Source organism: Thermobia domestica, chromosome 18 (assembly GCF_964235325.1).
Source record: "Thermobia domestica chromosome 18, izTheDome1.hap1.1, whole genome shotgun sequence".
Lineage (NCBI taxonomy): Eukaryota > Metazoa > Arthropoda > Insecta > Zygentoma > Lepismatidae > Thermobia > Thermobia domestica.
The window spans coordinates 174,470,509-174,497,729 of NC_137471.1; the positions used below are offsets into that span (position 1 = coordinate 174,470,509).

The window sequence follows — 27,221 nt, forward strand, 5'->3', positions numbered from 1 at the left end:
TCCTAGGCTACCACACACAATTTTTAGATTTGGTAATTTTCAAAATTTAAGGGGTGGGCCATGATACCCCTCCCAAATTTTTCAAGGGGTGCATTAATATACCCATATGTTATGAAAGGGAATGGACCCCTGTATACGCCCATATAACTATATAGGGTAATAATACCTCATCAAAGGGGATAAATTAGGTCAAAAACCCCCGAAATTTGAATTTTTGGCAATTTTTTACCCATGAAAGGGAACGACATAGACATCCAATACTGATAGAGGTACATACTATGGTCCTAGGCTACCATACCAAATTTTTAGATTTGGCAATTTCCAAAATTTAAGGGGGGTGGTCCTATGTACCCCTGCCAAAATTTAGGGGGTGGGCCATGGTACCCCTGCCAAAATTTAGAGGGGGTGGCCCTAGGTACCCCTAGGTCATTGACCCTCATCTAAGCCGTAAAAGGGAACGAATTTCAAAATCCCGGTCATAAAAGAGAGTGAGGATGAGTCATTCGGGCGAACGTCGGGGCCTACTACTCCAGGTATTTGCTTCTGTATATTATCCACTCTCTACAAGAAAACTTTCATCCCTCTCAAGATCTTTTTTCAATGGTCACGAAGATAGAAACAGCAAGCAATTTTATTATTTGTTGCTAAACTAAAAAAGAAAATATCTTTAATTAGAAAAAAAAGTTCTTGCAACATCTCTCGCCGATATTTTTATAGTCGTTAGAATCTCACTTGAAATAGTTAAGTATTCAAGTAAAAAAAAATAGTAAAACTTTTTTTTCAAGGAAGTATGTTTATCAGAAGGGGTTCAGAAGTACGTAAAAAACACAAAATTTACAGAAGAAATGGATGATGCAAGTACTTACATGTAACATAACGTAACCAAATTTAACCTAAGCTAGTCTAATATTAGTAGAAGTAAGTCTTTTTTTTTTTTTTTTTTTTGGAAAATTGTTCTAGATTCCTACACTAACATAACATAAACTAACCTAATGTGTACAGAAATTACCAAAATTGTAACATGTTTAGAAGAAGACCTGGACGTCTTCAGCTAAACATAGGCCCTTTCAAGAAACAAACTAATTAAAGAATCTTGAAGAATGAAAATATCCAGAAGTGTGTGTCTGCAATTCGTGGAAATGCATCCTTTATCCCGCGCCAGTGTAAAAATATTCATTGAAATCATTGATGATCTAGTTTCACACTTGTGTTTATGTGTGTGAAAACTAAAACAGTTCAGATAAACATGGACTTTCACGAATATGTTTTTAGTGACTTTTCATCTAAATTGGAGTAATTTTATGTTTCGTTTAGTGACTTTTTGTGCCAACGTTTTGACAACACGAGTCAACATATGGCCTTCCATCATGATCATACGAAGAAACAAAATATAAAATAACGTTCATGTTCAGTGAACCAACGATAGGTATTGTCTATTTGTACTATTAAGAACTGTTAATCTGAGGTCTGAGTATTACTATACCTTAAGTTATATGACGTGATTAACGAAAGCGATAAATGAAGATGGTCAACAGATATTATATTTACACCAGATATTCGTAAGGATAAACTTCAAACGAGGCATAAGTAACATATTGACAGGACCTGCAAGTATGTCAGCAATATTTATACCTTCAAGTATGTTTGAAATTACGAGCGTAATATTTCTACTACATATATTTGCACAGAGTACGAATATGGGTGCCACAGCTTCGATAAAGTTATATGTAAAACCTGAAAGCAAAAATGATTGTTAAGAAGGATATGTATGTAGGTCTTAAAAATGTAGTGTGTACGTACAAATAGGTAAAGTCTAGGCACACAACTTGCATTAATTAATGAAAAGATATTATTTTTCACTAGTTTCCTTGTTATTATAGTACAGAAAATTACCGCTGGGTAAAACTTGAATACTACACTTAGCATATATTATGTTTAAGAGGGTTACCAGATGAAATTCCTTTAAAAATTACAAATATTTCACAATTTGCTTATAAGCACAGCATCCCGACATATGCCATTAAATACTATCCAAAACGGAAAAAAAAATACTAAGTGTACTGCTAGGTAGCCGATAAAAAGCACGAATGCTATATAACCAGGGTAAGGCGCAGCTGCTTTGCGCGAGCGCGCTCGGTAGGTAACAAGGAAATTAGCGACGGGTATTCGCGTAATCGAGAATAGTGTAAATATGAATTCTTATAGCGCCTTTTAGTGGTAAATCCTGACCAGCGAACGAGTGCGGGCGGCCGGTTTTGGAACTAAAATACAAACAACAGTGTTTCTAACCGGATTACTTGTAATTAATCTATCACAGTTGTTTTTGTCCTGTTCATAATAAACCACTTCACGCATATGTTCAAGTTAAGACAAACACAATTTCAAAAGTTATGTAAGTTATTTTCAGAACATTTTAAGGGACTGCAAAAAAAAAAAGTACATACACCCTCCATATTAATTTGGCAATAACTTGCGAATAAACTAATCTCAGTGTTCTACAAAGGAACACTGAGAACTTCGTAGCATTAGGGTGTAAGGAATTCCTACTTCATCTGTTAACAAAACCTCGATGTTCATCTTTGTGAATCAAAGTTATACTTTGGCAACTGCGCTTTCATTGTTTAAAGCAAGTTTTATTGTGTAGTTTTGAGATAAGGCGTCTTCGAAATTGCTACCAATTTGGACTGTGATCGAACGATTGACAGTACCTTCAGTAACAAATTTGCATTGAGATCATTTTTGGATGTGCTGCAAAAGACTGATGACAGAGAAACTGATAATCTAACCGCCTCCGAAGGAGATTTGGATCTGCCCCTAATTAAGATGGTAGATAAAAATAACTTTCTCTGATATCTAACCTGTCATTATTTAGCACGGTTTGGTAATTTAAAAATCCAGTATTTCTACCATATTTTGAAAAAATTATTTAAAAGAAATAAACCCAATATTGCACTGGGGGCGGTAGGGGAGCGATTAAAATTTTAAGTGGGGAGCCTGACAATTGATTTCTTATAGCTCCAGTGAAATTCAGAAAAAATGAATTTCATATTAAAAAAGAAATACAAAATACATTTTCATTGTAACTCTTACATTCATTATGTTATTATTAAGTTAATGGTACTTTTGAAATTGATTAGAGTGAATAGATATGTATTAAGTAACAAAACTATTTTCGTAAGTTTTTCAAAATATCAAGTTAGAAGAACGAAGTTTGTCTTCCACTGCCATCTCATTGCTCAAAGATACCGGCGATTAAACAATTGGCCGGAAATCATGCGGCCGCTTCTTACATCAAATCATGAAGATGATGATGAGTGCCAATGTTAGGTACGTAAGTTTTTTTTTTTTTTTTTTTTTTTTTTTTTTTTTTTTGTAAGGATCCCCTTTTGGAACTATACGTAGCACATTTTAGTACCTGCACTTGAAATAAAAATACAGCTGTTTAAAGACGATTGATTGCCTTTGTCTTTGAATTTCATATGTGCACACAGGATTTGTTAAACAAGACCGTACATCTGATATGTTTGAACTATATGCAACTTACGCTCACGGACTAAACTCAGTCTTCTGAAGTCAATCGACAAATGATTATGTATTACAGACAAAGACAACACTAGGCTCCCAAGTTTCAAAATTATATTGTGTATGAAAACAGATAGTAGAATTAATTCTTTGTCACAAGAGATCTAGGGTCTGAAAGAAATTCAGAGGGAGTTCAAAGGGAATTTCTATACTCATAAATAAAAGATGTGAATTTATTGTGTATTGAACCAATGATATTTATGCTTACATTACCAATACGCTAATGTTTTATCGATACTTTTATTTCACATTTACCAAAAGGGTGGATTACGATAATAATCCTAAAAGAAAGATGCATTGTAATCAGGTTTTACAAGGCAATCCCGAAAGACAAGCTATCCAATTCCGTAGCCCTTTAAAAAATTAAGGAAAATTTCTTCTTCACTTCCTTTTCCCCCAAAGGGTTCACATTCAAAGAAAAAATGAAATGAAATTTCTTTAGTTTAACGTCCCATGATTATGCTCTTTATGCTAGAGGAAACAGATGATTATTGAAAGTGAAAGATTGTAAAATTAATTGTTGGGCTCTCACAGAACCACGTACAACAAAGACACATGTGCTAGCCAATAGACCAACGAAGAGAACTTCCACAATTCTCGAGTGGAAACTTATCGGAATTCTTTCTTGGCTACGACTCAAGAAAATAATTTAGTTGTCAATCGATAGACCTACATTAAAACAAATACAAGCATCGCGAGCCTTAGCTTGATTTAAACTTACAGTTACAAGATATTGCGCCAGTATCTAAGCTACCAACCCATAATTAATCCTTTAGTCATTAACATCTTATTACTGAGTTTTACAGATTTTTACTGTTTTATAATGAAATCAAATAAAATGTAATATTTTTTTAATATAATCTGCTTAATACACGGTAGAAATTCACTTGTGTGCTATCTTGTTCTTAAATTGTTAATTTCCATGCATATGCCATTATCCACAATCAGTGGCGTATTTACGATTTTGTTTCGGGAGGGGCTTTGCTATCTTTCGGGGGGGGGGGCTTTGCCTGAAAATGTGAAAATTCTGCAAGATATTTCATAAGGCGGATTTTCATGTGTCCTTTACCTCCGTGAGTTGCGAGCGATTGTGCTAAACAGCCAATGAAATCACGCATCGGAGATGGCGCGCTACACTCGCGTCAGAGTAGAAATTTGTTCAATTCTGACGGAAGTAGCGCGCGTACACTATTGTATTCACTGACTAACATGGCGGAAGTCGCAAACTTTCTATTTTACGCATGCGCATTAGCTAGGGAGTAGTAATTTGGCGCAATACACGCACGGATGTATGAAAACGAAAATAATTTACGGTGAATACGCTACATGTGATGCTTCAGTTCTAACGCGGGCATGAAAATCCGCCTTTATACTATACTATAGTAAGTAAGTTTTCGGGGGGGGCTTAAGCCCGGAAGCCACCCCCCTTAATACGCCACTGTCCACAATACATCTGCATTACTGCAGGAATAACCATTGCTGCATTCAATAACAACTATATAATTTATGGAGTTCTTTATTAAACGAAACAGATTAGGCTTCTTATAACATGTAAACTGCAACTTTTGAAAATCGTTGGATACACTGCAGAGTGACGCTCTCCGTTCCCCTGTCCCACCGCGCTTACCAGAAACTGATGTAAACACAACACTAGCGCTCTCCACGAAAAACCGCACTAATATCCTGGTCAGGTAATATATACGAGTAACACTCAAGGTGTAGATTAAAACGCAGCTTTTGTACAGTGCACAGAGATAATACGCCGTCAGAAAATAATAACCAATGCAGTCACTTTTAATGCGGAATCGTTATAATCATCATATAACCTAGTAATGTTTTACACTAGCATCTCTATATATCTCAAGGGAAAATTCAGGTTGTTTTACTTCGTACCTAATTCTACCGCCTGCACAGATTTGTCACTTATAACTATACCTTTCCGTGTCAAATATTGAATTTTAATTGTTTATTGTACAAAACGCCTGATACCTTAACTTAACCTAAACCGTTGTCTCTCAGCAGTTAATACGGTAGATACGCTATAGAAAATAGTCTTCCAGTATCATGAAATAGTTGAAAGGTGCGTAAAATACCCATAATTGATTAAAATTTTGTAGACTTATTACCCTGACACGTCTAAGTAATTAGTATAGTTTGGTAATATACGGTCACACGAATGTGACTTGCAACGATAACGTGTTGTGTTATATCCGACTATTTAATCACAAAATTCACCTATGGTGGCTTAGAAGTTTTATTTCTTTATACTGGTAGGAGATTAATTCTTAGGTTCCGAATTACTTTTCGAAGATGGGGTATGTTTAGTACAAGGGGTCCAGCATCACGTAAAAAACACAAAATTTACAGGAGAAATGAGTGATGCAAGTACTTAGACGTAACATAACGTAACCAAATCTTGCCTAACTTAACATAAACTAACGTAAGCTAACCTGAACTAAACTACACTAACGTAATATTAGTAGAAATAAGCGAAATTCTATCATTTTTTGGAAAATTATGCGGGACTCCTATACTAATATAACATTAACTAAACTAACCTAACGTAACCTAAACTAGCCTAACCTAACTTAAACTAACCAACCCTACCCAACACTAACCGAATGTGAACAAAAATTATCAAAATTATAACATTTTTTAGAGAAAAGAGCTGGACCCCTTCTGCTAAACATAGGCCTCGAAGATTTCCCATTACTGGTATATATATGCTTTCGGACGTATCCAATAAAAACAACTATCAAAAAAAAAAGTTATACTAGGTAGTTACTAAAACATAGAATGCTATATAACTGAACCCCAGAGAGTAACACAGCAGGGAGGGTAACAGTTTCGAGATGGGGGACCAAAATAAGTTAAAAACAGAATGATTTACAGGAGAAGTTAGCTGATAGTGGTGACTGGCAATCAGGGTTGGCTGGTTTAAACCAAAGGACGAAAAATGTTCGTAAAAGTGTAAGATCTTGATGAACACACATTTGTGGGTTATCACGTTTTATTCCCGTATATTATTCGTATTATATTCAGGCCTAAATTCCCCATTCATTACTCAAAGAGATTATAGTACAAAAGTAACTTTTTCTTATAAGCTTATGAATGTTTTTTCTGTGATTTTTTTGTAGTTTGTTATTATTGTTATGCATTTACAATCAAAGAAAAATTCTAAATATTGTTTCGTTTTAATAATGTTAACTATTGATAAAATACATCGAAATGTCGTACTTATTTTTTGGCTGGGAGGAGTCATACAAACCCCACAAGAGGCATTTATTGAAATCAGAAGTATCTTTGGTATCTATTTATCTATAAATGGGTCAGAGTCGAAGTGGACTCAAATAATTCATATCTTTATTCACCTTTCTTACTGATATGCAAATTAAGTCGTTGTATTTCTTTAACTTGGACCAAAGGTCGTAGTGAACTAACTTTGACTAAATTAGTTCGTCTGTACTCTGCAGTATTTTGAAATTGTCAATATGTATTTCTGTATAATGGTTTCACTTGTACAACTGTTTATCTGTTTGTACTTCTGAAATGACTCTTGATAATTATATTAACAAGTATGTAAAGATCAGTACAACGTATTTTTTATCAGGAGTCCTTCATGAGTGAGTTGGCAGACGTATCGCATTTCTGGCCAATTAGTCCCGGTTTCGAGTACAAATGGAAAACAATTTCTGTTGGATGTAAGCCGAGAAGCAGTTTGGACTACACTTTAAGGTTATGTGACCCCTTCCAGCATAACCCGGTTGTTGTATAACAACACCAAGGTGAAACAAAGTTATTTCTGTAATATGTGATATAAATACATAGAGCAAATTATTTAAACCAAAATACCTGGTTTAAACCAAAAAACCTGGTTTTTTGGTTTTTTCAATAAAAACCATTGTTTTTGCCAACCCTGCTGGCAATTGATGTCAAAGTACAGTGTGATGAAAATTTGAACTAATTAGCAAGATTACCGACCGTAAAGATAAGTTAAAGTGACTTATGTTGGAGAAGAACTATTGTAACAAGGACAGAAAACAACGTGCCCTACGGGGCTCTAATCCTCTTCACTAGCTAACTCTCGCTCGGCAATTCTGTGTGAATTAAGTATTGTAACCTAACCTAACCTAATTAACGCATGGGACAATAAATCGACCGAATCGGAGTAGAATATTGCAAAAAGTAGGTGAAAAATCTGGCTCCCATCGGTAAATAAAAGTCCCAGGGAAGACAACGCGGATTTGCATCAGTAGGTTACAGACGCGCCATAAACGGAAAGTATGCATATAAACGAGGAAAATACAATAATCATTTTATATCTAAGTCACTCATTTTAATTCCACTTTAAGTTTTTTAATGATTCGATACACTATCATTACTTCAAACGGAACGTCTTTGTTATTGAGTTGTGTGAATAGTATTGAACAAGCACATAAAAGTAGACTAAAATTTTTAAAAATGGACATATATTCTTATTCTAAATCAAATATAATTTTATATATGACTTTGTAAAAATAATACATCCTCGTAGCATTTAAAAAATGCATAACACAAATTCCACCTCGCACAAAAAATTGGATTAATTTAGCTATACGTTAGTGCAATATATCAAAACTGTATTTTTTATAATAATAATAATAAATTTTATTTTCGAATCAGCTACATAGCCATAGACAACGTCAAATTATAACTTACTCCAATAATGTAAGCAATAGTGATTGTTCATTATCTACAATAAGTGCTAAAGTTCACCACAATAACAAAACTTTAATATTATTACCTTACAAAAATTAAATATTTTCGCATTCAAAAAACTCATCTATTGAATAAAATGGTGTTTTAACTAACCAAGAATATAACCTACTTTTGAAGCTACCTATAGATAGTTGTGTCAGTTCTAAAGGTAATTTATTATACAACATTACACTCATGGCTTCATAGCTATTTTGTGATTTTGTTAATCTCAAATATGGTACGTTGACACGTCTATTATTTCTAATGTTGTATGAGTGTATGTCATGCCTATAGTGTATTTCCGACGTTTTGCCCTTTACGTACATCAACACATTGTGTGTATATATACAAATTGATTGCCTTCATTATTTTTCTCTTATGAATAATGGTTTTCAATGACACGTGTTCTCTGCAATTATTATTCTCACAACTTTTTTTTTTATAACAACAAAACGTCATTCACATGGCTACCATTTCCCCATAACTACGCTATATAGTAAGATACTTTGAAAAAACGTAAAATATGCGGATCTTACATAGTACCTGATTCCTCAAATTTTTTTATCAAATATATAACTCTCGAAAGTCTTTATATAATATATTGAATATGAGAATCCCATGATAATTTGTTATCAATAATAATGCCCAAAAATTTTACACTGTCCAAATTGTTCTCGTTGCCATATCTCTTAAACTGAAGTTTAAATGTTTCATTTTACCTTCATTAAGGAAAAAACCGTTTGATATATACATCTGCTCTATATATGCAAGACGCAAACCGAGCCACTATTTCAGTCTTGCTTTGGTTGCACTCCAGATATCTTCTGAGGAATGCTATTGTAAATGAGCGCTGAACATTTATATATATATATATATATATATATATATATATGTATGTATGTATGTGTGTGTGTGTGTGTCTTTGCTGACTATACTAAGAACATACTTTTTACTATCACTTGGTAACTAAATAACTCTATGGCCTATGGAATCCGAAAGTTCAATGTCGCTTTTACAAAAGCTCTCCAATGACTTCTATCCTTAGCCAACTGGATCCTGTTTCTACTTTTGTATTCCTATTGCTCTGAGATCTATCTTAATATTGTCCTCTCATCTGTGCCCAGGTCTACCTGATAAACGTTTTCTGACTGGATTTGCAGTTAAAACTTTGAAAGTGTTTCTACTTTTATATATTCTGCCTACATGACCTGCCCACCTGAGCGTCCTAGATTTGATGACCCTAACAATATTTGGTAAACGGTATAAATTATATGATGCCTCGACTTTCAGTCTACATTTTTCCCTGTGGGTAAGAGAACCATATTTCGCAACCAAGGCATCACTTGGTAACGGAAAATATTATTTCAAATAATTTCGTTAATTATTATATTAAAATTATTGGTTATCTTCTGACCAGCACTTCTGCAGACGAAAGTAAGTACTACGCGTTTTTTGGTCTACGCAGGATTTCGACTGTCATTTCATTCCCTCTTGCAACGCGGCTGCGGTAGCAGTATGCGTCATTGGAGCGGAGAGAGGAAAGGACCATAATAATATAGTTTATTTTCTCGACTGGTTGAAAAAGAATTATGTGACAAAAGGGTACTCACTTATAGTCACTATTTACAAACACATAAATAAATATTTAATATAAGCAATAATTATTTGAATAATTATGTTCACAGAAGGAAAATTCCCAAATTGGTTTACAATGTAAGTTGAATAACTGAATCACTGATGGACTTGATAAGTTTTGATATGGCTTCATCAATAGAGAGGCGTTATTGACGTCCTTTTTTAACAACAAAATAAGAAATACCAAAAGGAATCAAAACGGAATGGTGTACGAAGCCAACAGCTCTCTCATTGGCGAACGTATACATATGTACAAGCGCGAACGCTTTGACCTTACCAGCCGGAATATAGAGAAACCTATTTTTTTCATGCAACCACACTACTAGAAAGTGTTATTGGTTGATAATGATAAAAAGATTAAGAGAGAAGTTGTGAATTAGAGAAGTAAACATTTGGGGGAAATATAAGGCACGATTTAAGAGAATTGAGTAATTCCAGACACTAATACAAGTAGCAATAGGACAGAGAAGTTAACATTTTCCTCCTTTCCAGTTCTCCGTAATTAATGTCAATTTTATATCCTTCGTCTGTTGAAAATTTATACTTAGTTTTATAACAAAGCTAAAACTAACAAAAAAAGGGAAAAATATATTGTTAGAATTACTACTTCTCCGTTGCTACCATCCATCCTCAAATTTTTAAATCTACCTCAGTAGGACATCCCATCTTCCAAAAAGTGAACATCACATGGCTCTAGCACAAGGAATCTATTAAGTGCAAAATATAGAATTGAATTTCAAAATAATAACCCTGTATGAAAATAAACTGTGCATTGAACATGTAATCTGAAGAATGTAACATTAGTGTACAAATAAAGAAAAACTGAAATTCGATCATTAATAACGAGAAATTTAAGTCTATTGTAAGCATTAGACCAAGTATTGTTTCCCACTCTAAATATGAACGGCGAAGTGTCTTCAAATTTTTTTTATATCCCAATGTATTGCATTTGCGTATTATCGAATGAATTTGCAGTATCTTTTTAACGAATAGCTTGAAATTACGAACGGAGCGTAGCGGACTGAAAATGTGGGTTTTGACAAGCATTACTATAATACAAGAAGGAGAGAGAAAAATGCTATTAAAGGTGCATCCTAAGATATTCCTTTCCGTACTTTTGGGACATCCTAGAAGAAAATGTTATCTCTCATTTTTCTTTCTCTCTCTCTCTCTCCCTGTGTGTGTGTGTATGTATGTATGCCCTTCCGTAGGCTACTTTCATCTTTTCTGTTTATACAATGGTGGGGAAGATTTTAATCCGCCAAATGTGATAAATAGAACCAGTTTGCTTATGCCGGTTTCGATTCAGATATACCTGCGTTTCGACGCCATGACCCAATCGATTCCACCAATATAGCTTTGTTAAGGGTGCATATTTGAAATACTATTTATTCTGTTTCTAACGTCGTGCATTAGATGAAGAATCAGTCACACTTATTATTTTATTATGTTGCAGTGTAAAGAAAACATATTTTCTTAAGAATGCAAATTGATGTATATTTTTTTCAAATACATTCGGTGTTCGTATGTTCTGATTCCATGAAAATCGAGGTAGCGCACTTCATGTAACTTTCCTTGTGTCTGCTTCCATACAAACGTATGATTAAGGCATTTGCTACGCCATGCATGCCATGCTTATATAGAGAGAGATCAATGTATTGAATTGTACTATTAATACTGTACCAGAAACAATTTGCATAATTGTTTCTCTTTATTTGTTTTGTAATGACCGTTAAAAGAGTACGCCATGGCTGAACCTCGCCCGCTTCAATAAAGACATTTTCATTCATTCATTTTCATATTGGTTTACTGACAAAAGAATTGTAATTCTGCAAGCACAGTCATCCTAATAACCGTACATCCTTTACTGCTACAAGTCTATCTCATTGTATTCATTTTACATGCAATTGTGAATGGAGAAAGCAGAAGTCAATTGCTCTTGCTGAAATATATTTTATATTCATACGAAACCACAATCCTGAAATAGAGTAGAATTTAAAAAAAAAAATATTGGTACTCACGAACTGGATTCGAGTCATCAAACTTTTGAATACTGAAGTATGTCTCAGAATACCACGCATACCGTTCCATAGTTAAAACTTGTGGCTAAAATGCAGTGTTGCCAATTTGGGGGAAAAGTCGCTAAATCTAGAGGATTCGACCTCCAAGATAGCGACAAAAAATATTTTTTCCGATTGACGACTTTTTAGCGATTTTTTAATGACGATTTAGCGATTTACTTACACATCTAACGACTTTTTGATACAAACAACCTGTCCATTTGTAGAGAAGCATTTTTAGTTTTTATGTTCTTTTCTTTCATCTTGGTTATTTTAATCAGCGCAGGCGATGATGACTTTGGAAATACAGCCTAGCCACTCCTCCATAATTCTGCATTGTTATATTTTATTTTTGCCTGCTAATGGAGAAATATTCCAACCTTCAAGTCCTTTAGTTTGCAGAGTTTCCGTTAACAGCCCCAAATAATACACCATTATCGACAGCAAGAGATTATCTATAGATACGTGAATAAGAGCGAAGAGTGCGTGTTTTTTATATTTGCCCTTTGGTATATTTTAATTTATCTGCATTTTTACTAGAAAAACGTAAAACGTAAGTACTATAGGGTTAATTATTTCAGAACTTACATGCCTGCCAAACATGAACAAAAGTACTGGAAACCAATAGCGTAGCCAGGATGTGTGTTTGGGGGAAGGGGGGCAAGTGCTGTTATAGGTACCTATAGAAAAATTACAAACAAAAAAGATATATAAACATAAAATATATAAAAAATTACAAACCTCTAAGTACGAAAGTACATTGTCGGACCTCTTGGGGGCGGCCCCTCTGCCCCCCTTCCCTACGCCACTGCTGGAAACAATGTGAAAATGATCCCTGTGAATTCAAGGATTGGTTGTGTCATCTGCAACTTTAAAACAATCCTTACAAACAACGGGTTTCAGGAATAACTGTAGCGACTTTTCACCGAAAATTGGAGTCATTTCACCTTTCGTTTAGCGACTTTTTGTGACAATCTTTTGGCAACACTGCTAAAATGGTGTGACTTGTTTAAAACATTCGTACCCTTCAATTATATTCATGAGTACTACATTAGTTTTTTTGAAGGGAAAGGATGATATCTGTTTACATACATTGACTTCACGACATTATAGATTTATAAAATGGAATAATAAAATTATTGATATTTATTTGAGTTTGAAACGATAATTCATGAAACAGTCTCAACTGCACATACGGTCCACGGAACATTGTGGACAGTATCTATGCAACTGCCGTTATTCATTGCCTAGATTATTTTCTTTCTATCATATTAGTTCAATAATGAAACTTCGATGTTTTGGGAACTTAGATCTTTTCCCAACTTATTCTTGATCGATTTCAACCGTAATTATAGGAGATTATTGGGATAACATAAAGAAAAAATGAAATGAAATTTTTGAGTTTTACGTCCCACGGTTATGCCGGTTAGGCTAAAGGAGACGGTGATGATGAGAGATGAATGAAATGGTGGAATGAATAAAGTGGGAGGAAACGGGAGAACCCCGAGAAAACCCACGCACACGGTGTTTGTCCACCACAAAGTTCACTTGGCAGGAGCAGGGTTTGAACCCGAGACCCCTAGCACCAGAGGGGATAACATAAAGAGAGTATACACTACGTTTTATCGAATGCAAATCATGTTTACGTACTTCCTACCAGGAGATAATTTTCTATATCTGGAAACTAGAAGATTTTATTCCCTTTCACTTTATTATTTTTTATGAATTCTTGGAACATCAAACATAGACGTTATTGCGTGAATTCTAGGTTATTTAAAGAATTGAATTGTAATCAAAATTTAATATTGCTGCAAAAAGCAGAAGGAAGTATCACGAAAAACACGCATTTTCTTTTGTGGCAGATAATACCACACTTATTGGAAATCTTTATACTGTGGTTGGGTGTGATATTTCTTGGATGTTACTTGAACGCTGTGGTATTACTTTTGCTAGCGTATATTCTAACGTGAAAACAATGGCAGCGCCCAAAATGCAATCTGGGAATTCTACATTATCATTCCCTTCTTTCGCAATTCATATACGTAACGCTTTTGCAAATTAAAATTCTAGTCACTTTACATTAGTAACTCACACAAGTTGTTTTTATTTTCAGAGTATTATATCGACACATATTTAAATATATTTTCTAATATTTCCTACATTTAAATATATTTTTATTCAGTAATATATTGCTGCTGTGGGATAGAAAACTTCACTAACCTCTCCAGGTGTTGCGGATTAGACAGATTCTTATACCTTCTCGGACGCTGTAGACTGAGAGTTCTTGTCCCCATTCCTGTGGGTCAGGACGTCTTTTTTTTACTCCTCTCCGCTGCTGTGGGCTAAGAGCCTTCTTCGACACTCATTTTATCAAACCCTGCAACGATATTCATAGAAACATTCAAAGATCTTATTTACCTCTAATTTTTGTAAGGTGACAGTACCCAGTTCGTATATATTTTTCCTGCACTTGCAATAAAAATAGGTGAGGGAACTAAAACTCGTGTACCTCTTAACTCTACAGACTCCCGCATAGTAATGGGCAGTGCGAATATTCACGGTGGGAAGGAAAATTAAAAATAGGAATATTCCTGGTTTTTTTCCTGGCATATAAATACGCGGGAAGGAATTGATTTCCATTTAATTACTTTATTTTCCAAATTGTAAGAACCATATTACTAATTACTTTTTATTCAAGTTGTATAGGATATGTGATAGAGGCAATAAAATACATTCTATGGATCTGGACATATTTCAATTAAGATGCTCAATATTTAAACAAAAATGCCTCCAAATGTTACTTAATAAAGTGTAAAGATTGTTATTATATCTGGTACTTATTGACTGTATGTGAACAAAACAAGAGTAATGGTTAGTTGTTAGAATTACTTTACATGTAGCACATTCTGCACCATTATAAAATTAACAATTTGTGCTTTGTAATTGCCTTCGGGTGTTAAGTACAAATAAATTATTATTATTATTATTATTATTATTATTATTATTATTATTATTATTATTATTATTATTATTATTCATTTATTATCATTTACTTCTAGGAGGCGCGGTGACTCAGTGGTAGAGCGTTCACCTCCGGTGTCTGGGATCCCTGGTGCGATCCTAGCTCGCGCCGTGTGGACAAACACCGTGCTCTCGTGGTTCTCCAGTTTCCTCCCATTTTATTTATTCTCATCATTACCGTCCCCTTTAGCCTAACCGGCATAAACGTAAAACTTAAAGATTTCATTTTATTTCTTTTTATCATTTCTAGGTTTTAAATAATTTGGAGGATAAAAAATTAAATTCGTTGACTATACTTTATATATCTAGTTAATAATATGATTTTTTAAGTTCCATTTCCATTTACACTAGAAAGTAGCAAAGTACTAATTTATAAATGATGAAAAAAAACAAGTTTGTAAAGTAATCTGGAAATTCTGTAGAGATAGAGGTGAAGCACTATCAATACACCCCAAACCACCATCAGAAATAGATGTCGGTCTGCCTGCTGTTTCTGATTCGAATTTCTCTCTCTCTGAGAAAGAACCAGATATTGAATAATGAAATCTCCGTGCTCGTATATACACATACTTCTAAAATGTAATATTGACATATCAAAATTAGGGTAGCTTCTCAGGATGTTTCATTAGTATAACTTGTTTCCGGACCTGTGTTAATTAGGATTTGTTTGCTTCCTTTGACAACTGTTTAGTAACTGGGGGCCAAAAGTAACGAAGACAGAATACAACCTCCATTCTGGGGCCCTCACCCACCTTTACTCGCTCATCAGTACTGTCTGAATTAAATGCTATTTATCTAACCTAACCGAATATAAATAGAATATCGCAGAAAGTCTGTTAGAAACCTGGCCCCCAAAGCTAAACAATAGCTTTCCTTTTATGTGTGTATTGATGCACCAAACTTTCTGACAAAAATTTGTAACACCATGTATACTGTTCGAAATAGCCTATCTTCTTAAATTAGAGATTTAATAGTACACAGTAAGAACACGGAAATCACAGTGTACCTCAAATCAACATTCTGTATGTGTGTCTCCCGTACAATAACAACCTCACGAATTTTCCGAGAGACAACGTATATTGTCCGTTAGTTACCAACCTAATTTGTTTATAACATTTAAAAATTTAATGTCATTATAATATATTACTACTAGGATGAAATTTAGAAAATCCATTTACATATAAATTTAAAGTGATGGCGGTGTAATTATGTGGATTTCTATACCAAATGTTTTTTCTACACATTTACTCGCATACAAATGTTACAAGTAAACATACATTTATGCATAGTCTCTAAATGGCATAAAATAGTAACAAAACAGCATAATATCGTTAAGAATATAATTTAAAGAATATTCTGTAGATAACAGTAATAAGTATACTGTGATGAAAACGAATTTTGAAATCATAATATAGTAATAGTAAGCAATTTTCTTTGTTTGTACATAAATTCCCGAAATATCTCAATTTTGGGAAACTTCCCGAGAATTTTCCCAGGGAATATTCCCAGAAAAATACCCATCACTACTCCCGCACAGAAAGTATTACATGGTTAGGCGTTTTGTGATATTACATGGTACAGACTACAAGTTTAATTAAGACTTTGTTGAGTAAACTAGCGGAGTGCTTGTACTTCTTCCTACGAGGCGCTCCTTTTATTATCAAAAAACCGAATGTACATTTTATCAGATACGTTTCAAGAATTATTACTGTTACTATTAAATAGATGTTGATATGGTACATGAATGTGCCCTGTTTTGCCCTGTGTATTGTAAAGCAATGATTATCTTCTGCATTTTGAATTGCTAGAGAGTTGCTTATCCATCACAGCTTGGGTGTGCTTGTTGCAGTTGCAGAGAGATAGAGGTGCAAACTTAGAAACAGCCAGCAGCAGTCAACAATAAAGAGTGACCCCTCTTCAGGAGATTTCCATACTTCTTATAGAAAAAGAGACAAAGGAAATGATCATTACATTTTATTGGAAAACGACCTCATTATTTTTACTTCAAGGATTTTCCTAAATCGGGAAATCATATACTCTCGACCATGGATAAAAATTTGCGTTAGCAACAATTTCACAACCTAGATGATATCAGATAGGCAATACTACATTTTTTTTCAGAGCAAAATCTTCCACAAGCCAACGATTTATAATCGTGTAGCTCCTTAAAACATGTAAGCCCAAGGATCCTATTTTCCTAAATAAAATCAATTTACACGAAATCTTTGTGCCGTCATTTTTCACCTGAAATTACTTTTGTCAATTTCTTTATTATATATCATCGTAACGTTTTTCACGTTTCCGCTAACGTCACCTCAATGGATCCCAACCATTGTGTTGTGGCACGCTAGTGATTGACGAAGTTCCATAGGGTATGTCCCGAAATTTTAGAATTTAAAATTAAATTTAATATACTGCTCAAGAATCAACTTTGAGTGCCTCCAGCAGCAACTACAATACTCAGTAAAACATAAAAGTCATTATTTTATAGAAACTTATACACTAACATATTTATACTTCTATACTATTGGGTCTAGGAATTAATTCGTGCGGTTGGTACGCACACATTGAAGCTGTAGTACAAACACAAAATACATAAATACCTTAAGAAAAATATTGTCCATCGCTAGCCACCACTTTCGCCCATCTGTCAGGCAATGTACGGATTCCGTAGCGAAAGAAGTCCTCATCCTTGGAAGCGATCCAGTCAGAGACCCATGTTTCGATATCTTCTGAAGAAGTAAACCGCTGTCCAATCATATCGTTGTTCATGCAATCGAACAAATAGTAGTCCGAAGGAGCAACGTCTGGTGAATACGGCGGGTGGGGTAAAACTTCCCATCCGACATTTTCTAAATAGGTTTTGACCGGTTTTGCGACATGTGGGCGAGCGTTATCATGTTGAACAATAAGTTTATCATGTCTGTTCTCCCATTCTGGTCGTGTTCTGGCCAGAGCTTGCTTCAAACGCATTAATTGTCGTCGATAACGTTCTCCATTCATAGTTTCACCCGGTTGCAGCAGCTCATAGTACACCACACCTTTCATATCCCACCATATGCACAGCATAACCTTTGCACAGTGAATATCTCGTTTTGGTTGTGATGGACCTGGTTCACCTGGTTTCACCCAGGCCTTTTTTCGTTTAGGGTTCTCGTAATGGATCCACTTCTCATCACCCGTAATAATTCGATGCAGAAACCCCTTTCTGCTCTGTCGTTGAAGCAGCAATTCGCAAATGGTTTTTCGTCTTTCAACGTCTCTGTCTTTCAATTCATGTGGAACCCAATGTGACATCTTTTGAATCATTCCCATGGCTTTCAAGCGTTTGGAGACTGTTGTTTGATCAACGCCTAATGCTGCTGCAAGTTGTTCCTGCGTTTGACACGAATCCTGCTCGAGCAATGCTGTCAATTCTTCGTCTTGAAATTTTTTTGGCTGTCCAGCTCGCTCTTGGTCTGCCAAGCCGAAATCACCACTTCTAAACCGTGCAAACCACTTCTGACACGTTCGCTCAGTTAGAGCATGGTCACCATACACTTCCACCAAAATACGATGACTTTCAGTCGCACTTTTCTGCATGTTAAAGTAATGCAGCAGGACACCCCGCAAAAACACTTTATCAGGCACAAATTGCGCCATGTTCACTTAACTACAAACTGGTGTTGTTGACGCTTTAATCCACTGCCTTATACTACGAACGATACGCGATGACAGGGGTTTGCAACACATGTGTGGATACACGGAACTGTGGGACGCTCCGTTCGTTGCGCCATCTCTTGTCCACCCGCACGAATTAATTCCTAGACCAAATATTATATATGAGAGAAGTGTGACTTATTATTGCCAAAATCATACTACTATAGATAAGAACGTGAAAATTAGAAAAAGTAATCTTCTCGTTATAAAGACAAGGGACATTTTTCGCGAATAATATCCTAAGGGGGTTAAAGTGTTTGCCTCGAGTAATACATCTATCGTGTGACTGAAGGCGAAAGACATATAAACACTACATTAAAAATAACGTGTTTTAGCTTAAGAATGGGAAATATACACCTTTCTTGAATACTCAAATTTCTCTTTGTTTAATCAAAAAATACCAGCATGAGAATTTCGTTAAGTTTAAGAACTGAAATTTGGAATAGAGGCTGTTCAGGATATCGTGTTTTAACATTTCTGAACAATTCGTTTCGAAGAAGAAAAGGGAGGATAATAAAGTGTGCGTTGACTAGTTCATTGTCTCACCTTTCGCTGTTTGCTGAACAACAACGGTAGATACCAGTGACTTTACTTTAGAGGAGCGCTAGTTGGCAAGGTTTTGAATCCATGAACGGAAGTACAATAACGAAAATATGCTTGAGGTGTTGTATACGTTTCGTGATTGATCATGTGAAAAAAAAAAAACTTTTTGTCTGAGAAGTGCTATGAATACCCATGGTTGTGGTCAACGGTGAACCCTGGGGGACGACGGTGGCTCAATACTAGAGCGTTCATCTCTGGTTCATGGGATTCCTGGTTCGATTCCAGTTCGCATAAGGTTAACTTTGTTGTGGACACACACCATGTGCGTTCCATTCCTTAGGATTTAACCATTTACTCCCACTTTCTTCATCCCATCATTTCATTTACTTCCCATCTTCATCATTAACCCACCCGGAATAAAGGTGGCACGTAAAACTAAAAGATTTCATTTCGATCATCAACCCGAAAATAAACATGTGCGGAATGTACTATATCAGTGATGCATATTCACCCTGCAAATCTACCAGGAAGCGTTTTACAGAACTCGGTATTACAAGGAGCATAATGCAACACCACATTAAAGTAGAGCTCCTTCGTACCTACGCGGTTAGCGTACGCGTCTTTGGGAGATCCGGGTTCTATTTCCGGCGGGAGCTCATGTGTTTGGGATTCCACGTTAATCTGTAGGTTCCGTCTTATATCGCCTCACTGCTCAAAGGGACGTTAAACTCAAAATTACCTCAACTACATGAAAGTGGATTTTGGCCTTCATGCATTGCAGCTAAAGGCCATTTTTTTCCGCAAACACCATAGATTAATTAATCTGCTTTATTTCCTTCAGTTGGATGTAAATTAAATAAGGGATCAGGTTCTTCATTGTTATCTTCACTACTGACGTATTCTCCGGCAAGATTATGCAATTACTCCAGTTCATCTTCTATGGTTATGGGAATTCACGACTCTATCTGTCAGACCAGAAATTAAGTCTATCTTTGGTTTCATCACATAACTCAAGGTAAGGTGATCTTCCAGTAATTCGATTAAATGAGCAGTGCTTTTCCGATTGAACAAAATAATATCCTATAAAAATAATAAACCAAATAATAAATAATATCCGATCGACCAACTTTTACTTCTGTTATCGTTCAACTACCTACGTAACAAATTTTCAAGATCGTTATTACTTCGTTCAATACTTCCCTGGGCCTCTAGATATTGTGGTCTCCCATGAAGATTTTGGAGCCGGGCCAGAATTCCACCAAATCCTTGACTTTCTCTGCAGCGAACTCTCGGCCGTCTTTGCTAGTATTGATTTACATCCTTATTAGATAACTTTCGTTGCAGTACGTTACCTTTTGAGAATGTTATTTTACACATTTTGTGGTGCAGTTAATAGTTTAGAATGTTAATATATTCAGAATGCCATAAAAAAATCATTCAAATCAAAAGACAGTCGGTTAAAATAAGCACTTAAGAACTTATGAAATCCATCTATAAATTTGGCAGCATTTTTCGCCAATGTAGATTAACGTATTCCCCCTTATTTTTCTTTCTACCTTGACTAAAAGTAAAATTTCCTTATTAGGCAAACAATTCAAATGACATTTCAGAAAGTTTGTTTGTTTTTGCTGGTGTTTCCCTCCAAAATTGGCCTATTATTTTACTTAGCTTAAATAATTTAAATAGTCATATAATCAGATTTGCATATCGCTTTAAAATGTTCATATGTGGTTACAATTCCTGATATATTTAATATTTTGAAATGTTGTTATAAATTGACTCATATATTATCAGATTTCAGTTATAATTATTCGTTTGAATATATAATGTAATTAAGAACAGAAGCATTCCAGTTCTTTGTACTGAGTTGGAGTTGATAGAAATTGTTGTCTAGAGAGAAATAATACAATCAACTATTAACCATTAAATCTTTCATATACTTTAATACATTGCCATGGTGAAAATTTTTCCTTCACATTATGAATAACTTAAATTCTGTTGAATGAAAATACTAAATGCTTTTGAAAAAAAAAATATTTTGTATTCACTTGTATTCATTTTAATAAATCCTGTCTGTATCAATATAATAAATGTCATTTTCCTTCATGTCTAGTATCCAAAGAAAAGTGTAATATAGTGCCCAACGCATATTTCGGATTATATTATAAACAATTTACTACTTTTTTTCTATAAGCTTTTTTAGTTGTTTATTTTAGTTCATGTTCTCAAATGATACATCACAACTGAGGTTTGTGGTGGATAAACACCGTGTGCATGGAATTTCTTGAGGTTCTCTTGTTTCCTCCCACTTTCTTCATTCCACCAAATCATTCATTTCTCATCATCACTGTCTCCTTTATCCTAGCCGGCAAACCGTGAGACGTAAAACTTAAAGATTTCGTTTCATTTTCAAATGATACATATAAGTATCAGGGCAAAAGTTATAGTATTTTCTTTTATTTCCTAGCTGTTCGAACTCTTCTTGTGGTTCTTGTGTTGTGAAGCTGTATCATGCCATTGTATGTATCATATGACACGAACTTAAAAGTTCAACGTGGTACAGATTGCCCTTTACGAACAATGTTTTCAGTAGAATACTTAAGAATATTTGCTATTTTGGCAAGTCTAGTGATGGCAGGCAATACATTTAAATGTTTGTTTAGTTATTTTCTGTACTGGTTGTTTAAGAAAATATTCTTAATTTTGCAATTTTTCATTCTTCTTTAGATTCCATTCAGACGAACGCTTTTAATGAAGTAAAAAACCATGTATGGATCATTATCGTATTCAAGTAAGAGTTGAGAAAATGAAATAATAGTGAAAACTTGTAGAACGAAGGGTGTCAGAATTCAAATACATTCTTGACTATAATCTTCTGTCGTAATGGGAGAAGAACATGGAACACAGTCCGAAATTCCCCCTATAGAATATGCTTTTGTTAAAACTGAATATAACCGATATTGCATTGAAGAAAATACGCTGGCTCTCACAAGAAATGAAAGAAAATTACCTGTAATCACAGAAGAAAATTCAAGAATCTGTGGATCTTCTGCGTGTACGTCCACTTCTGATACACGTTGCTTGGTGAAACTAGATCCTTATTCTCAAGAAAATGAAACTCCGTTTAATATGTGTGATAACCAATTTGAGATCGAAGAATGTAAAATGTTTTCCGGTTCAGCTGACTCTCTCCCAGTTGATACGGAACTTAACGTTGATTGCCCCAATTCTGGTGAACAGCAAAGGTAACAGTTTATTTTAAATTTATATTAAATTACATTTCTTAATTGTAATAATTTATTATTGTCGGAAGGGTTCGCCTTTTCTTCATAAAAGGCAATTCACTAACCCTTTTAACATTGAACACTGAATACGAGTGCATGCTTACCGCTAAGAAATGTATTTTCACAGCCGACATCTTGGTATTAAAGTGTATTTCTTTTATTTTCCTTTCTCATTATTTCTGTGCAATTAACTTTTTCGGCAAGAGCACTTATAATGTGCGCAATGCAAGTTGCGTCAATTGGGCGCACTCATCTTCGATTTGACGTGGTTCATCAATTGACGATGTCAAGTGGTATGGTGCAATCTAGGACCATCAATCAAAATTTGGCAGAGTATCTTATTACACCATCTAAACTACTGGAAGTATTCATCGGACCAACCCTTAAGTCTTGGAAATTGGCAAAACTAAACTTTTCAAATGTTATAAAAGGGCCGCGTTATATACCTCATTCCCTTCTATGAGCAAGAAAAAAATACAGAACCAAATTTCGAAGATTTTTGATCATGAGTATACCACTCCTACATTAATTCTTGGTATTCAGTGAACGTCTGCTTGTGCAAAGTTGTAACGTAAACTTTCTACTTGAGGTCTCTACGGCATGTCAACCGAGATTGAAACTATAGCAGTACCTGGCAATGTTACAAAAACGGGCGTTATAATTGAACATCGATTTCTTGATTTATACACAAAGAATGTAAGAAGAAGAGCTAACTTAAAACACCAATATACTTAAGACGCGCACCTTATGAAATATAAAAAGAAAATTTTAGGAAGACCTATATCACACATTATAGCTTACATGTATTCAATCACGATACGAATATCTCCAGCTATGTTTGTAAAATAAGGGGGTTCTACGTTATGAACCCTGCAGCAGTTTAACTTCAATACTATAAAGGGATTTCTTCTGAATCACCGTTGTACTCAATTGGGAATCGTAATTACTCATAAATATGTACAACGAAACACTATACTATTGTCACCACAACAGAAGATGTCAGAATATATACGACATTGTTCCTTAGAAGGTTGGAGCAGGAAGAAGACGAAAGACAGTAAAAACCTGATAAGACCTTTGCAATAATAATCTAAAACTGTATTTATTCTATTTATTTCTCTACTCTACGCAAACGCCTAGACAAGAATACATCATCTCATTCGCACACACATAGATACTGCTGTTTGCTGAAATATTGTTTTAGTATAGCATCCAGTTAGTCATAATATGCACATTTAATATTTACCGTGACTAAAAATGTAATGCTTTTAAATTTTGTTCTCATCTACAATCAATGATAATTAAATATACTTTCTTATAACTGACTAATATTTAAATACAGAACTGTAAGCTATTTGACTTCTTTCAAAAATTTGAAACTGTTGAAGCATGCTCTAGAAGTTAATATGAAGGAATATTCCAGATTGTTCCTAGGGGGAAGATCCGGAGTATTTTGTTATATACCAATTAGTTCATTTTTTCTCATTTTTCTTTTAATTTATTGTAGACTGAAAATAATCATCTCGCTTATTAACTAAAAATGACATAAGTGTAGCCGCTAATATCTTCATTTATACTACATAAATTACACTCTTGCATGGATATTTTCTATCTATATAACGCCATTTAAAATATTTCAGGTCTTCCGTGCTACCTTTGAATGAATATGGAAGTAGAGCTGACGAAAATTCTGACTCGACCTTAATTAATGGTACCTTTTATGAAAAACAATTGTATGGAAACACCTTTAACAAAAAATGTTTCACTAATGTACTAACACAGTTCGAGAAAAAGGGCACTTTAAAGTCAAATTTCGAAAAAAATATTCCTACACGTAAACGTGCCAAGATACATACTTGCCTTGAGTGTGGAAAGTCATTTATTAGGAAGAGTAACTTGAAGCGTCATATGATAACCCACACAGGTGAAAGGGCACATTCATGCCATGAGTGCGGAAAGTCATTTACTTATAAAGTTAATTTGAAAATTCACATGACCACTCACACAGGTGATAAGATACACAGTTGCAATCAGTGCGGGAAGTCATTTACCCAACGAAGCCATTTGAGAGATCATATGATCATTCACACAGGTCTGAGACCACATACTTGCCATGAGTGTGGCAAGTCATTTATTCAGAAAAACCATTTGAAAAATCATATGACTTCTCACACAGGTGAGAGACCATTTTCTTGCCTCCAATGTAGCAGCGCTTTTACTCGGAAGGAACATTTGAAAACACATATGACTACTCATTCAGGTGAGAAACCACTTGTTTGTCATGAATGTGGTTTGACATTTGTTTGGAAAGTTGACTTGAAAAGACATACAATGACTCACACAGGTGAGAAACCATATACTTGCCTTGAATGCGGAAAAACATTTATTCGGAAAGGTGATATGAAAAAACATATAGCTACACACACAGGAAATTCGAGTCCATCATTAAATTTTCTTTAAAAGGCAATTTGAAATATCATGCATCTAATTACAAACGTAACACGTCTTAATATTCTCTGTCTGAGTTCGCGAAATCCGATCGTAACGGAAGTCATTTAAAGCACACGTTGTTGGTGAAACGAAAGAGAAAACTCCTCTATCTATGAATTTTCATATAGAAAGAATAAATGATCTTAACATGTGATATATCAAATGTATGAGCCTTTATATATTAGCCTTTGTATGTGCATATTCTAAAGGTAATCAAGAAAATTTTCGCTTTTTTATCAACACCTTCGAACACCTAGAATATCAAAAATAGTCCCCATCAGCATCGGCGACCTTCGACAACGTTTTCAAAGGCCATGATCCCGTCGCAGCAGAACGTGGTGAACCGTGAAGCGAAGAAAGTATCAAGTGCATTTTGCACCTCTTCTAGGGATTTGAACTGGCGTGCTCTAAAGTTATTGTACAAGGAATGGAACAGGTGATAATCTGACCATACAATGTTAGGCAAATATGGCCGACCCAATAGTGTTTCCCATCCAAAGCGTGGAATGGTGTGCTGGGTCATCCTAGTCACGTGGGGTTAACCGTTTCCTCTAACAGGAGAACCCCTTTACGATTCAGAACTGCTGGCTCCAGAGTTTTGAATTTCTGTTGAACACAGCTCAACTGCTAACAGTACGCAGTTGCATTGATGCTCTGACCAGCTGGTAGTAGTTCACGATACCGCGAACAGTCCACCAAACACAGGAGGATTCTGTGGTGCAGCGCTGGTTTTGGCTGGTTTGCTAACCAATGATGATGGCGCCGTGGAGTTTCGTTAAGACCCACTTCTCATCACTTGTCAACACCCTGCCCAGAAATTGCTCCTTCCTCAGACGCAGACAAGACTTCTGACCCGGAGTCAAATCGTGTGGGACTAGTAACGGGTAAATTCTCGGGAAAATATTTTTCGGGAAGATTTGCAAAAACGGAATATTCCGGGAATTTATATACAAACACAAAGAAAATTGCATTTTATTAATATATTATGATTTTGAAACAAAATTCGTCTTTACCACAGTATACTTATAACTGTTGTCTTCAGAGGATTCTTAAAAAATGTATATTCTAAACGGTATTATTTTATTCTAATTCAAGACTGCGCATAAATGTATGTTTGCTTAACGTGTTTTAATCAGAAAATATGTAGAAAATATAGGTATATGTTTAATATTTAATGTTTTATTGAGTAAATATGTAGGGAAAACACTTGGTACAGAAAGTCCACATACCTTCACACACTAAAACAGTTTAAATTTATATGTAATTGGGTTTTCTAAACTTGACTCTACTACTAATATTATAATCATATTAAATTTTTAAACGTTCTAAAAAAAACTTGGTTGGTAAGTGCCATAAAACATACGTAGTCTAGGTTGGCAGTGTATGGGATGGCATATTCTGTATCAGAGATGTTCACCCTCTCGAGGGCATCCTCACCCTCAAGTTCCCTCGCCCACAGTGACGCGAGGGCGAGGACAAGTTTTGGCCGCGAGGGCGAGGACCAGCTTCGAGGGCGAGGGTGAGGGTGCGCGAGGGCGAGGAAAAGCTTTGACGAAGAGGATTAGGGTGCGCAAGGGCGAGGACAAGTTTCGGCAGCGAGGGCGAGGACAAGCTTCGATGGCGAGGGCGAGGAAAAGCTTCGACAAAGAGGGCGAGGGTGCGCGAGGACGAGGACAAGCTTCGACGAAGAGGGCGAGGGTTAACGAGGATAAGGGCCAAGTGTTACTACGGGAGCGAGGGTTCACGATGGCTAGAGACAACTTCCTTCAGGAGAACGAGGGAGGAGGACAAGCTTCCTTAAAAGCAACTGTTTTGGAGTTTGCTCTTTGACCTCTTTTGGAGAGAGGCAAAATTTAAAATATCATCTGCCATGTCCCCTAGATGAAAAGTTAGTGTCATAGCAAGGTTATACATTAATCGTATTTTTCCTTTCAACTAATTGCAGTAGACAATTTCTCGTGTGTACATACATAATTATTAAAAATAATAATGCAAATAAGAATAATATTTGATTTTTCCCATGAAAGTTTCCGGGTAGAAATAGCGCTACATTAAGAAGTAAGTGTGCCCCATTGTTGCCTCCCTGTATTGGAGACGTTTTAGATAAGAAGTGTCTACTACACTGTCATGTTTAAAGAGTGTTGGTAGACAGACATCCAGTCACTCACGT

At 35.2% G+C, this 27,221-nt stretch overlaps 1 protein-coding gene across 3 annotated transcripts; it reads left to right on the plus strand.

Moving 5' to 3' along the window:
- The first annotated feature begins 1,142 nt into the window (after positions 1–1,142).
- LOC145675583 (uncharacterized) lies at positions 1,143–26,221 on the plus strand. Of its 3 annotated transcripts, none has more exons than XM_081746109.1 (3): positions 1,143–1,638; positions 22,005–22,522; positions 24,202–26,221. In XM_081746109.1, the coding sequence occupies exons 2-3, from the start codon at positions 22,161–22,163 to the stop codon at positions 25,019–25,021; spliced, it is 1,182 nt and encodes a 393-aa protein (XP_081602235.1). In that variant the 5' UTR covers positions 1,143–1,638; positions 22,005–22,160; the 3' UTR covers positions 25,022–26,221. The 3 variants fall into 3 exon arrangements, with proteins under 3 accessions (XP_081602235.1, XP_081602234.1, XP_081602237.1); XM_081746108.1 differs by having other exon boundaries at positions 1,143–1,611; XM_081746111.1 differs by having other exon boundaries at positions 1,143–1,426.
- The last annotated feature ends 1,000 nt before the right edge of the window (positions 26,222–27,221 follow it).